General features: G+C 44.9%; 1 protein-coding gene across 2 annotated transcripts; it reads left to right on the forward strand.

Annotated features, from left to right (window-relative positions):
- Positions 1-2,395: 2,395 nt before the first annotated feature.
- On the forward strand, positions 2,396-6,559 carry LOC144221287 (T-cell surface glycoprotein CD1b-like). 2 transcript variants are annotated; one of them, XM_077751740.1, is made up of 6 exons: positions 2,396-2,530; positions 3,072-3,338; positions 3,946-4,224; positions 4,434-4,712; positions 4,952-5,045; positions 5,962-6,045. In XM_077751740.1, exons 1-6 carry the CDS (start codon positions 2,470-2,472, stop codon positions 5,978-5,980), a joined length of 999 nt encoding a protein of 332 aa, XP_077607866.1. In that variant the 5' UTR covers positions 2,396-2,469; the 3' UTR covers positions 5,981-6,045. The 2 variants fall into 2 exon arrangements, with proteins under 2 accessions (XP_077607866.1, XP_077607865.1); XM_077751739.1 differs by lacking the exon at positions 4,952-5,045 and having other exon boundaries at positions 5,962-6,559.
- Positions 6,560-13,695: the final 7,136 nt, after the last annotated feature.

Genomic DNA, 13,695 nt, shown 5'->3' on the forward strand with positions numbered 1-13,695 from the left:
AAGCAGTCTCAGAAGTTTAAACCTCTCAGGAGGGACACCAGGGTGGCTCAGTCGGTTAAGCATCTGACTTTGGCTCAGGTCATGATCTTACGGTTTGTGGGTTCGAGCCCCACATTGGATTCTGTGATGACAGCTCTGAGCCTTGAGCCTGCTTCAGGTTCTGTGTCTCCATCTCCTTCTGCTCCTCTCTCTCTCTCATGCTCTCTCTCTCGCTCAAAAATAAATAAATATTGAAAAAATAAAAATATTTAAAAAAGTTTAAATCTCTCTTTCTGCATCCCAGTACTGGGGAAGTGGGTACACTGTCACTGGAAATTGCCCCTTACAGCTCAAATCTGAGGTTCTTTGTCGTCCTTAAGAACCTGTGTGTTCTGGGCAAAATTAACTCCATCAAGGTTCCTGAGCTCAAATGAAGTCTCTGAACTCGCTTCCAAGTTTGGAATAAAGTAGGATGGGGATGAGAATCTGGATGGTGACAAGGTAGTGCAGAGCTCATAAAGGTGCAAACAGCAGGTGCTCAATTAATACTCATTGGATAAATGAATGAGTAGGGCAAGATACACTTGTCATTTTTGGGCCTGTTGTTAAGTTTTATCCATTGGTTAAAATCGTAGAATTGGAAAGAAAGCAATACAACTGCGGGCTGCTCGCTGGCTTGCTTCCTCTGCCCAGCTTCGGGCCATAGGGACCGTGCCCTTGGCTCAGGCTGCAGGACACGCACAGCGTCGGGCTTCAGGAGACTGCTGCATGCCAGCTCACTGGGCTGCTGCCTGCATTTAGGTGGAGGGGCCTCTACTGGCCCCGGCTCTGCAGAAATCTCATGTTTGGCTCCAAGGTGTTTGTCTTCTTTGCTTTTGAGGTAGAATTTAAGATACCTGTTATATTTCTTGTTGCCAGGATCTTGGAGGAATCAGGGAACTTTTCACCCATTAATCCTGCGCTCTCTCCTCTTTACCAGTAAAAGCAGGACCCTGTCTCCTGAGCCTGCTGATTGGAGTAATCTGAGTGTCTGAAGATTTGTGTCCACTGAGGCTTTTGTCTTGGAGGCGTGGGCCATTTGGGAGAGGGGACAGTGCAGCCGGAGTGTGGGTTGATGTGTTAGGGTGCCTCTTCACGGTCATCAGCCCCCTGTCCCAGTCCCAGTGAGTGCGGTCGCGCCTTTGGTCGGGTTTGCATCCGAGCAGAGGCAGTGGTGGTGTTACTGGAATTCCAGGAACATTATTCTGACTTCCGTACTTCACAATTTGGACTTTGCGATCAGGGTCGGATAAAGGCTATTCTTAATAGTGTGAGCCACTTATTCAGAGGCATAGAGATCGTTACCGTCCTCATTTTGGATTTTTTATCTACATACATAATATCAGTGAGTGAAAGTCCCTCGTTCTTGGAATATTCTACTACCACCTTTCTGCTAGATGATGTGTAGATCTATGCAAACTTGTCACAGTTTCCTGATTGGAGAAAATCCAAGCATTATCCTTACAGCTAACATATTGACTAGAGCCCATATATTTCACTCCATGGATGCTCAATGCATTGTTGCCATGTGCCAAGGGCATTCACAGAGAACACAGGGCATGGCAACTTAGGATTCAGATCTCTGAACCTTTGGTGACAAGTGACAAGCCCCTTGTTCATCTAACAATCTTTTATTTGGTGTCAGAAAGGCTAAAATGAAGAGTGAGGCTGTGAGCATGCAGGAGACACCCAGGTCCTCCTGGACTCCAGAAGATTTTCCACTCTAAACTCCAAAGCTTGGAAGCCGCCAAAAAGAAGGTCATATGTCAGCAGAAAATGTCATTTTTACCCTCCAAAAATGGCCTTGGCATAAGATAAACTTGTTTGGATTCCTAAACGGCAGGATGTACATATCATATTTGGTTCTGGGATTTGGGTCTGTAGCACTACAGTCTAGGTGGTGTTTTCAATGCTTTGCCATGTTGTAAATGACTGTCAACATATACAGCACCCCAGAAGTGAGAATGTGGGTGAGAGGGACGCGAAGAGGGGGGTGAGAAAGGCCACAGGAGCCCCTAGTGATGGGAGTGCAGAGCAGGGAGGCGGGAGGAGGTCCAGCTGGGTGACTAAACCAAAAGCATCCTTCTAGACCAAGGGGTTGATCCAACATGACCCTCTTATTTCACACTGGAAGAACCGCACCTGAGGAGGTGAAAAGGCCCTTCAGAACCATGGAGGGGGTGTCTTCCACAGTAAAAAGCAGGAAGGGAACTGGCCCCTGGGGCCGGGGAGACAAGAAACTAAATATCAGATTGGCTGGAGTGGAAAGGAGGGGTGAGGGGGAGGCCCCGGGGCTGTGGGAGGTGCAGCTTTTCTCTTGCTGGGCAGCCTGGACTGGGAAGGGCTCTGCCAGCTGGGAGAGAGAGGAAGTCACCGCAGAGCTCTGAGCGAAGCTGCTGAGCCAGAGACAGAGGAGAGGCTCTGAGAGTCAGCAGCTGGGTCCCCAGGGAAATGCTGCTTCTGCAGCTCCTGTTGCCCGTGGTCTTCTCCCCGGGGGGTGGCGGCGAGGAAGGTGAGTGACCGGCCAGCACTGGGATGGGCTGTGGATAAAGTCCTGGAGGGTCGGGTCGTCCCAGCACCTCTGCCCATCCCCCCCCCCTCACTGGAGGTGGGCTGGGCACGCCCTAGACCTTGGAGGCAAATGTCTCAGGCTGTCTGGTGCTTTGCCGACTCTGAGTTCCTTTTCTCTGGATCTTTCCAATTTTCATTCTTTCATTGTCCCTGGCTTCTCCCTTTCTGCTCACCTTTCTTTTCTTTTTTTAATTTATTTTTATTTTTTTGTTTTTTACAAATAGTTTATTGTCAACTTAGTTTCCACATAACACCCAGTGTTCATCCCCACGAGTGCCCTCCTCCATGCCCATCCCCCCCCCCCCCCTACATCCATCAGTCCTCAGTTTTTGTCAGCATTCAAGAGTCTCTCATGGTTTGCCTCTCTCCCTTCCCCCACCATTTCCCCCCTTCTTCTCCCCCTTGTTCCTCAGTTAAGTTCCTCCTAATCCTCCTATACGTGCAAACTCTGCTCACTTTTCTTAACCTTCCATCACCCACAGCCTTTCAAGGGCCCACCTCTTACCAGGTGATCCAGATCTCGTCCTTTGCCAACAGCAGCTGGGCGCGGAACCAAGGCTCAGGATGGTTGGGGGACTTGCAGATCCACAGCTGGGACAGCGACATGGGCAGGGCGATTTTCCTGAAGCCCTGGTCCAAGGGCAACTTCAGTGAGGAGGAGGTGGCCAGGCTGGAGGAGATCTTCCAGGTGTACCTCAACGGGTTCATCCTGGAAGTACAGGACCATGCCCATGAGTTCCAGATGGAATGTGAGTCCATGCCTCTCATCCAGGGAGGTTCTTGACGACTTCTCTCTCTCTTGCTTCAGGCCACTACTCCCTCTGATCTCTCCCCCTCCTTCCCACGTTGCCCAGCTGTGGCACAAGCTTACCTGGAGTAGCGACACCCTCAGATTCCACACCCCCAGAGAGGATTCGCATGCTCTTCTGACGGGTGAAGGTCCCCTTTGTAACATCTGGTTGGCTTGTGGCTGGTTTGGCATCTCTCAAACTCCAAGCAAGAAGCGCCACTAGTCTTCCCTGATGCTTGAGCCATCTTTTCCTTCAATCTCCCACCTGGAGCCTCCTGCCTGGCCCTCCTCCCCATGCACTCTTCCCTTTCACCCTGCAGGGCTGGCCCCCGACCCTCACATTCTGTCTGCCTCTCCCCTGTTCACACACACACCATCGCAACTGCCTCTCCAGCGTTGGTGACATGCATGCCTCTCCCTGGTTCTCAGCTCTCTGAGATTCTGGCTCACCATTTATTTCACAATGCAGATCTTTCTCATCATCCAAATCCCAAATCCCAGGTTCTTCCCCCGTCTCTTTCTTGTTTGCTTCTTAATAACGGCTTCTCTGTTTTCCTTCTGTCCAGATCCCTTTGAGATCCAGGGAATCGCGGGCTGTAGGCTGCTTCCCGGCGGGGGCACAGTGAGCTTCTTGCGCGGAGCGTTAGGAGGACTGGACTTTCTGAGCCTCAAGAATTACTCCTGTGTACCCGCCCCAGAGGGTGGGAGCCGGGCTCGGCGCATCTGCGCGCTCATCCATCAGTACGAGGGCATCCGGGATATCGCCGCGAAGCTCCTCTTTGAAACCTGCCCCCAGTATCTCCTGGGCGTCCTCGATGCGGGGAAGGCGGAACTGCAGCGGCAAGGTGAGTCCTGTCCCGCCACTAAGGCTTTTCTATTTCACCTCCCGCCACTTGCTTTGCGTTCAAGAGTAGGATGCACCTAAGAAGAGAGGGGCTTAATCGATACATTTTTTCGGTTTCCAAAGGAGGAGAAGGGGTCACTGTCCAAACCTGAGTTTCCAAATCCCTCTAGAGTCATAATCCATCCCTCTCCCTGTTCCTTCCTGCCCCAGTGAGGCCAGAGGCCTGGCTGTCCAGCGGCCCCAGTCCCGGCCCTGGCCGTCTGCTGCTGGTGTGCCACGTCTCCGGCTTCCACCCAAAGCCAGTGTGGGTGATGTGGATGCGGGGTGAGCAGGAGCAGCCGGGCACCCGGCGAGGCGACGTCCTGCCCCATGCCGACGAGACGTGGTACCTCCGGGTGACCCTGGACGTGGCGGCGCGGGAGGCGGCCGGCCTGTCTTGCCGAGTGAGACACAGCAGTCTAGGAGGCCAGGACATGGTCCTCTACTGGGGTGAGAAAGCGCGGGGGCCCCGCTGGGCATGGAGCTGATGGTCCTCGGGCTTAGAGGGAGGCGCTGGCTGGGGGTGGGGATGATCCTTGACCGGAAGGGAAGGGGAGGGAGGGACGCAGCAGGGGAGGCACCGAGGGCTTGAGCATCAAGAGCAGGTGACCATCAAGTAGGCAAAGGAAGGTTAGGAGATTCAGAAAACGGGTTTAAAGTGATATCCTGTGTCCCTCCCCCACCTTCAGGAACCCCCATCTCCATCGGCTTGCTGTCTTTGGCAGTAATAGTGCCCTTATTGATCCTTTTGACAGTTTCTACATTTTGTTTTTTGAGGCGCAGGTAAGTTTTTACTTCTAATCTTTTTTTTCTGTGTACCCTTCCCTTCTACCATTTTATAGATTTATACCACATTAGCCTCAGCCTTTTCCACCAGACCCTCCCCTGTCTCCCCAGTCCCATCTCCTTTATGTAAATCCATTGTTTAAGTTGTGGCGAAATGCACAGGACACAAAACCTACCTTCTTGGGGCACCTGGGTGGCTCAGTTGGTTGGGCATCTGACTTGGGCTCAGGTCATGATCTCACAACTCGTGGATTTGAGCCCTGCATCGGGCTCTGTGCTGACAGCTCAGAGCCTGGAGCTGCTTCAGATTCTGTGTCTCCCTCCCTCTCTGCCCTTCCTGGCTAGCACTCTGTCTCTCTCTCTCTCTGTCTCTCTCTCTCTCTTTTAAAAGTAAACATTAAGAAAAAATTTTTTCAAAACCTACCTTCTTCACCATCTTCAAATGCGCAGCTTAGAATGTATCAAGTACACTCACGTTTTTTGCACAAGCCATTTCTAGAGCTCTTTTCATCTTGAAAAATGAAAACTCTATACCCAAAGAACAAGCCCTTCTTGGTGCCTCCTCCCCAGGCCCTCGCAAACACCATTCTATGCTCTGTCTCTGTGAATGTGAGGACTCTGGGGACCACACCTAAGTGACATCGTTAGCAGTTGTTCTTTCGTGCCTGCCTTCTTTCTCTCAACACAATGTCCTCACGGTTCATCTGGGTGGCTGCAGGTGTCAGAATTTCCTTCCTTCTCAAGGCTGAGGAATGATGTTCATGGCATGAACATGGCACCTCTTGTTTATCATTCATCTGCCGACAGATGTGGCTGATGCCACATTCTGGCTACTTGTGAACACTGTTGCTATAAACATGCAAGTGTGTGTATCCCTCATGTAGAGCTATTTTTTTGCTTGTGTTCTTCTTAGGTCATATCAGAGCATCTAATGGACCATCGTATGACTCCTCTTCCGTTTGGAATAAACACCCAGAAACCCAGAAGCTCGAGTTTTCAGCCCAGGAGTTGATCATGTCATATTTCATCAAATAATCCTCTTGTTTGATCACATCAAAGTTACGATAAGATGCAAGATAAGTCACTATTTGTAACTGGTAGAAAAATAATAGAAAACTGTCAGTTTATTATCAGGTGGTATCAATAGTAGGCTTCACCCAGGTCTCCTACATGTGAGATGAGGGAAAGAATGTGCTCCAGAATAAATGAAACATGGTATACTACTTCCTGGTGACGTCCCTTTGGCTTCTTATGGTAAAACTTTTTTCTGCTTCTGCTGAAATATCATTTGCCAAAGTAAGCTAAGTACAAATAAATGCTGGGATCATTTATTTGCAGAGATGCCAAGTGCTGGGAGCCGCACTGGCCTCTCTGGATGGCAGTCACAGCAAGGAAATGGTAGTGTTTGCACAGCTCCTGCCATGAGAAATGAAAACTGGTATCTCCTTCTGCTACTACTGCTCATGTTGGAAATAAGCCTGCTGGTATTGACCAGGCCTCACAATATTCCATATCAGACCCATATTCTGAATACAGATACCTCATAAGGAAAAGCATATTCCTGCCTTTACAAAAGAGATTTCAGATGAAAGCTCTGTGGATGATTGTCAAAAGGCTCTTCCTATGGGCCTTGCAGATCCAAGACTTAGGGGGTTAAGAACACAAGAGTTACAATTGAGCCTGGCCCCGAGACAAAGAGCCTAATTTAGAATTAAGGAATAGATAAAGGCAGAACTTAAGTTAATACTTACACCTTCTTCTAACTGGTGATGTATGGCCGTCCCTTCCCCATGGCCTACTTTCTGCCAACAGCCTCCCTTACAGGTGGCTGGGATGAGGATAGATAAGAGTAGCTAAAACATTACCCACAAACAAAAGGCTGACACATTTAGGGCCTCCATGGTGTTCACACATTCAGCATCAAATAGGTTTCCACAAACAACTCATTAACCAGCTCAAAAACATTGGTCCTCTTGAGAGCCAGACGGAATGACTCTTAACCTAGCTATACACTTAACCTATGACCTAACCTTAGCGTTATTAACTTAGAACAAATATGTATCCTGTCTTTTACTAAGAATACTCTGTTAATTCTTTAGTTATAAGATTTACTTAAACTCACTATAATTGGAATACTTCTGCAAGAATATTTCTGTAAAACCTGTTTCTGTACACTTTCCAAAGCATCTTATCACAAAGTTATCCATTACAAAAATTCCTTTTTCTGATGCCATGTTAACATTTAACCTATAAATAAAGACACCAAAACCGACAGAATAGAGATGCCTGCCTGGTGATCAGAAAGAATCTCGGGTCTCTCTCACTTTCTCTCTCGCCGACACCGTCCCATCCTTCAGGGTCCCCTGGACCTGCCGGAGCCGGCCTCTGACAGCCAAGCATGCTCAACACCGTTTCTCTGTCTCTCCCTTGATGACTTTCTAACCCTCGAGGTCCAGCTGGGACATTTCTTCCTCCAGGAAACCTCACTTAGTGGTAGAGTGGAAGTGACCCTCCCTTGTCTGGCGTCATGCAGTGACCTACATCACTCTGTACCCACCACATTGATTCTTTTTGGTTTTCTTCCCCTTTTGCCTGTGAGTTCTTTGAGAGAAGGGCTTGTTCCAGGTGGATCTCAGGCACGATCTCTTCTGTGCCTAGGCATGTGCTCAGAGAACATGGTCTAAGTTGATATAACTGCCACATTGATGGTCTTTTCCCCATTCTTCTCCCCAACCCCTTAGTTGATATTCTAGATTTCCCTCTTCCTAAGATATTTCTTGCTGAGCAAAATAATACCATGCTCTACTCTTTTCTGCACTGGACCTTTCTAGAAAAAAACAGTTGGCACTTTGCTGTAATTATAGTCCATTGGCAGAGCTTTATCCGGACAGGATCCTGCTCCTTGTTTTTCTAGTGAGAATGATTAAGGAGGAGGGGTAACAGCACAGGGGGTGTATTAGATATTCACGCAAAACAATCAACAGGGCTTTTTAAAAATACCTGTGCTGTAGCAATTCAATTATATTTTTTATTTACTTTTATGTTTACTCATTCTTTTGCTTATTCCATAGTTTTCAAGAAACTCCATTAAAAAAATCAAACTTATTTTGATTAAAACAGCAGGAGGAAGAGGAAAGGGAGATTTTGAGAATATTTTAATTTAATTTTATTTAGTTTTTAAATGTTTGCTCATTTTTGAGAGAGAGAGAGAGAGCATGAGGAGGAAAGGGGCAGAGAGAGAGAGGGACAGAGGATTCAAAGCACAAACCTGATGTGGGGTTCAAACTCATGAACTGTGAGATCACCACCTGAGCTGAAGTCAGACACTCAATTGACTGAGTATTGGCCTGAGGATATTTTTTTTTTTTAAAGGTGTATTTATGGGGCGCCTGGGTGGCTTAGTCGGTTAAGCGTCCGACTTTCGCTTGGGTCATGATCTCACGGTTCAGGGGTTCGAGCCCCGCGTCGGGCTCTGTGCTGACTGCCAGCTCAGAGCCTGGAGCCTGTTTCAGAGTCTGTGACTCCCTCTGTCTCTGACCCTCCCCTGCTCATGCTGTCTCTCTCTCTCTCTCTCCTAGAAATAAATAACAAAAAAAGAGTATTTATTCATTTATTTATTTATTTATTTATTTATTCATTTAGAGCATGAGTGGGGTGGGTGCAGAGGGGAAGAGAATCCCAAGCAGGCTCTGAGCTGTCAGTGCAGAGCCCCACATGGGGCTCAATCACACCAACTGCAAGATCATGACATGAGTGGAAATCAAGAGTCAGATGCTCAAAAGGCTGAGCCACCCAGGTGCCCCAAAGATATTTTTTTATAGGACTTTGGAAGGGCACTCAGAGCAAGCAAAGACTTTGGTGAAGTGAAAGTCTCTTCAATTCTGAAGCAATTCTCCCAACTGGAAATGTTAGGACAATATGAACTTTAGGATTGAGGAAGGATAGGAAATGGCTGAAATATATGGCTTTCTCTCCTCTCCATTAGCACATCTGGCTACTTCTCCAGGGTTCATTAAACCTCGCCTCACTTTAGAGCAGAGGCACCTTCAGCTACCAGCCAGGGCCCTCCCTCATGAGTGTGTTTTTGGTGTGGACTATGAATCAGCAGCAGGAATAGAGCCTATGAGCTTGTTAGGCAAAAGAAATTCTCAGACCACCCTAGATGTATTGAATCAGCAAATCCAGGAAGGGGAACTAAGTTATCTGTATTTTAACAAGTCTTTCTGGTTATTCTGGTATACATTTAAGTTTGAAAAATCCTCCTCTAAAGATTTCTCAACCTTTGCACTATTGACACTTTGGACCAGACAATTCTTTGTTATCAACGGTGGTCCTGGGCACTGGAAGATTTTTCACACCATCAATGGCCTCTACCCAGTAGATGCCAGTAACACCTCTCCAGTTTTAGTGACCAAATACATCTTCAGACATTGCCAAACCACTCTATGGGGCAAAGCTGCTAAAATGAGAACCAAGGTCTAAGATAATGAATGGAATTTCACCACCTTGCTTAGTTAGAATAATTGGTTCATAATGTGTGTGTGACCTAATTTGGTCCAATCCAACTGAAGCCTGAGTTTCTTTTTGGTGGTTGAGCCAAGGGGGGCAATCTCTTTGTCTGGATGATACATTGCCTTCAAACTCAAAGTTGTTATGGAGTTTTGTTCCCAAAGTTAGGCTGGCCCAGGAACGAAGTTCACAAATATAATAGAACAGTGAAAACAGGGCCAAAGACCCGATCAGCTGTGCCTGCAGATTGACATGCCTCTGCGTAATGCAGTTATTGGGACTTAACCATGTTTCGTTTTTCCTTTTCAATCAATTGAGCTGGAACGTCAGTTGCTTGAAAATTCTGATATTACTGGGATTCTGATGGCTTGCAACAGCGCTGTCACTTTCTTCTTATACCATTTATTTACTCTCCTACTCTCCTCTCTTCCACAAATCATCATCCCTCTAAGGTGGATGCTTGGCCTTATGATTTTCCTGTGATTGTCCTCAGCCTGGAAAACCTTAAGGTACCCACGATTTAACTATGACCTCTGGATGAATGACCTTCAGAAATAGATCTTCAGTCCCAAATACAAGGACTTTCCAACTCCTTTTGTGTCAGAGTGTGTGTGCATGTGTATGTGCATGTGTTTGTATGATTTCTGCTAATATATAAAATATGTGGAAAATATTTTGACCTTGCTTCTAGTATCCATGTTAAATTAACTTCTTAAATTTAATATTTTATCTGTAGGTCCTTTTGGATTTTCTAGGCATACTCTCCTGACATCTCTAAATATGAACATTTCAATTGTTTGTTTTTAATTCTTACATCTTTTCTTGCCCAATTGCACTGGCTGCGACCTCCAATACACTGATGAATAGAACTATTGACAGCTGGAATTTTCATATGTTTGCTTCTTATATCAGATATAAATTATTTTTTAAGTTGATTTATTTATTTTGAGAGAGAGAGACAGACAGACAGAGAGAGGCACAGAGAGAGAATCCCACACAGGCTTCTTGACTCAGGGCTTGAACCCATGAACCATGAGATCATTACCTGAGCCGAGATCAAGAGTTGGACAGTTAATCAATGGGCCTTCTCAGAAAAGAATTATTGAGGAGTTAACATTAACTCTAATAACTGCTGTGTGCTTTGTGTTTATTTGTGTGTGTGTGTGTGTGTTTTACTATATTAAGGACATTTTCTTTCAAATTTGATAAAATTTTTTATAATCCGTAATTATTATGGATAGTTGTTGAAGTTTATTAGGTGTTTATTCTTCATTTCTTTTTTTAAATGTTTTAATGTTTTTATTCATTTTTGAGAGACAGAAAGATACAGGGCATGAGTAGGGGAGAGTCAGAGAGAGAGGGAGACACAGAATCTGCAACAGGCTCCAGGCTCTGAGCTGGCTGTCAGCACAGAGCCCGACGTGGGGCTCGAACCCAGAAACCATGAGATCATGACCTGAGGTGAAGTTGGACGCTTAACCAGCTAAGCCACCCAGGCGCCCCTATTCTGCATTTATTGAAATGACAAGATGTTTTGTATGTTTTTCCCCCTGAATATTATGAATCATATTTATTGATTCTCAAATGGTAAAATAAAATTGTGTTTCTATAAATTGTCTTGTCATGATGTATGTATGTAGATTCAATTTGTAGGTATTTTGTTTGTAATATTTTGTTCCTTTGATTTTTATAATTCTTAGTCAGGAACTGTTTAGTGGAGTCAGTAACTCCACTTGTCAGAAAAACATTTTGTGTGGTTTTAGGCTTTTGACAGTTATTCAATAACTTCATGAACACAAAGGTTGCCATTTTTTTAACTTCATCGAAGTATAATTGATACACACAAAATAGCATATATTAAATGTGTATATCTTGATGAGCTTGGATGTAGGCGCACATCCATGATCCTCCACTTAGGCTATTTATAAGATTACCTTTTTTTGAAATTTACTAAGACATTTGTAAACTGATGGAGACTCATGTCTCCAATCCTATATGAAAGAGCACACGTGAAACATTTAAAAATTATCAGGACCATAATGATCATAATCATCACCATCACCATCATAATCACCATCATCATCATCACCATCATCACCACCATCACCACCATCACCATCATCACCACCATCACCATCATCATCACCATCACCACCACCATCACCTTCACCACCATCACCATCATCATCACCATCATCACCATCACAATTATATGTGCTTTTTCTCTCCCACATTCCTCGTTTCATCCTTACCATAAAGACACCAATGTAGTTGTTCTCATTTCACATGTGGAGGCTGTGATTCACAGAATTGTGCAATTTGTTTATGTACGTCCACACAAAGCAAGATGACCTAATAATTCTCTTATTTCAATTCTTTTTTTAAATGACTCTTGGTGAAAGAAGAACTTACAACATTCTTCATATAGGATTGGAATAGAGATAGAAGTGGTTCTAGAGTTTTAATTGGTCTCCATTTGGGAAGGTGGTTTACAAGGAAAAGTCATGGACATGGATAACAGAGACAGGAGCGGTCTCTGACATGGGTAGGAGAAGAGGTGATAGCAGGTCTTAAAAATCCTAGTGAAACCCAGGATGTCTGGGTGGCTCAGTTGGTCAAGCATCCAACTCTTGGTTTCGGCTCAGGCCATGATCTCATGGCTCAAGAGTTTGAGCCCCACATTCGGTTCTGTACTGACAGCATGGAATCTGCTTGGCAATCTCCCTCCCTCTCTCTCTCTCTCTCTCTCTCTAAGTAAACAAATAAACATTAAAAATCCCAGTGAAACCCAAAGTACATAATAAATATGGAAACGACCCAGAAATATAACAAGTTATGAATACAATTTTAAATGGGAGAAAAGGGATGCATCTTCCTTCCAGAAGAATTCCAAATTATCTATGTAGATATATCCTTTCCAGAAGGTGGGGCTTGATTCCCTGCCCTGGAGTGTGGGCCGGACTCACTTCCAATGGACAGAGTGTGGGCAGGTAAAAGAGTAATTTTACAGTGGAAAAACCTGAAAGATGACCTTAGAAAAGTGACCAACATGAACATCACCAGTAACAAGTCATGTTGATAGCACATTCCTCTAAGATGATGTGAAGACAAGGGCATGCCGCCTCTGTGGTAGTCTTCCTTCAAACCCACAACCCCACACTGGTCATGAGAAAAACATCAAACATTCCCAAAGTGAGGGAAATTCTTCAAATTCTGACCAGCACTTTTCAACATTGTCAAGGTCATGAAAACAAGATCAGTCTAAGAAGACTAAGGAAATATGACATTGAATGCAGTGTGGTTCCCTGGGTTGAAACTTTGAACAGAAAATAGAAATTAATGGGAAACTTGGTGAAATCTGAGTAAATCTGTCCTTTAGTTCATAATAACATATCCACGTTAATCTCTTAGTTTAGGCAAATTTACCACAGTTATGTAAGGTGCTAATTTTAGAAGAAAGCAGGTAAAAGATATATAGTAACACTTCTTGTTATTTTGACACCTTTTCGTTAAATCTGAAATTATTCTTAAATATAACATTAAAAAAAAGTTCTAGTACAGTCTTAGGAAAACCCTGGGAAGTCCGGAGTTCAGAATTCTGAAAGTATATTTACTGATAAGATTTCTTAAAGAATTGTGTGCCTTGTGAAAAAACACTTGCTTGGAGAGCATCTATACTCTAGGTTATAAAAACTAAGAACAACTGAAAAAGACTTCCTGAAGTATAAGCAGTTGAAAGAAAATTTTAAATTAGAAATAGATGGACAACACATTGAATTAATTGGAATAAAAAACACACAAGTTGAAATTCAGTATGTAACCTGTTATTCAAATATTTTTCATTAGAGGGGCGCCTGAGTGGCTCATGCAGTTGAGTGTCCAATTCATGATTTTGGCTCAGGTCATGTTCTCAAGGTTGTGGGATCAAGCCCTGCATCAGGCTTTGTGCTGAGCATGGAGCCTGCTTAAGATTCTCTCTGTCTCTGCCCCTCATCCCACTAACATGCTCTCTTTTCTTTCTCTCTAAAATAAAAATAAACAGGGGCACCTGGGTGGCTCAATTGGTTAAGAATATGACTTCAGCTCAGGTCATGACCTTGTAGTTCGTGAGTTTGAGTCCTACATCGGGTTCTCAGTG

This window comes from Crocuta crocuta, unplaced genomic scaffold (genome assembly GCF_008692635.1).
Source record: "Crocuta crocuta isolate KB4526 unplaced genomic scaffold, BGI_CrCroc_1.0 scaffold494, whole genome shotgun sequence".
NCBI classification, from domain to species: domain Eukaryota; kingdom Metazoa; phylum Chordata; class Mammalia; order Carnivora; family Hyaenidae; genus Crocuta; species Crocuta crocuta.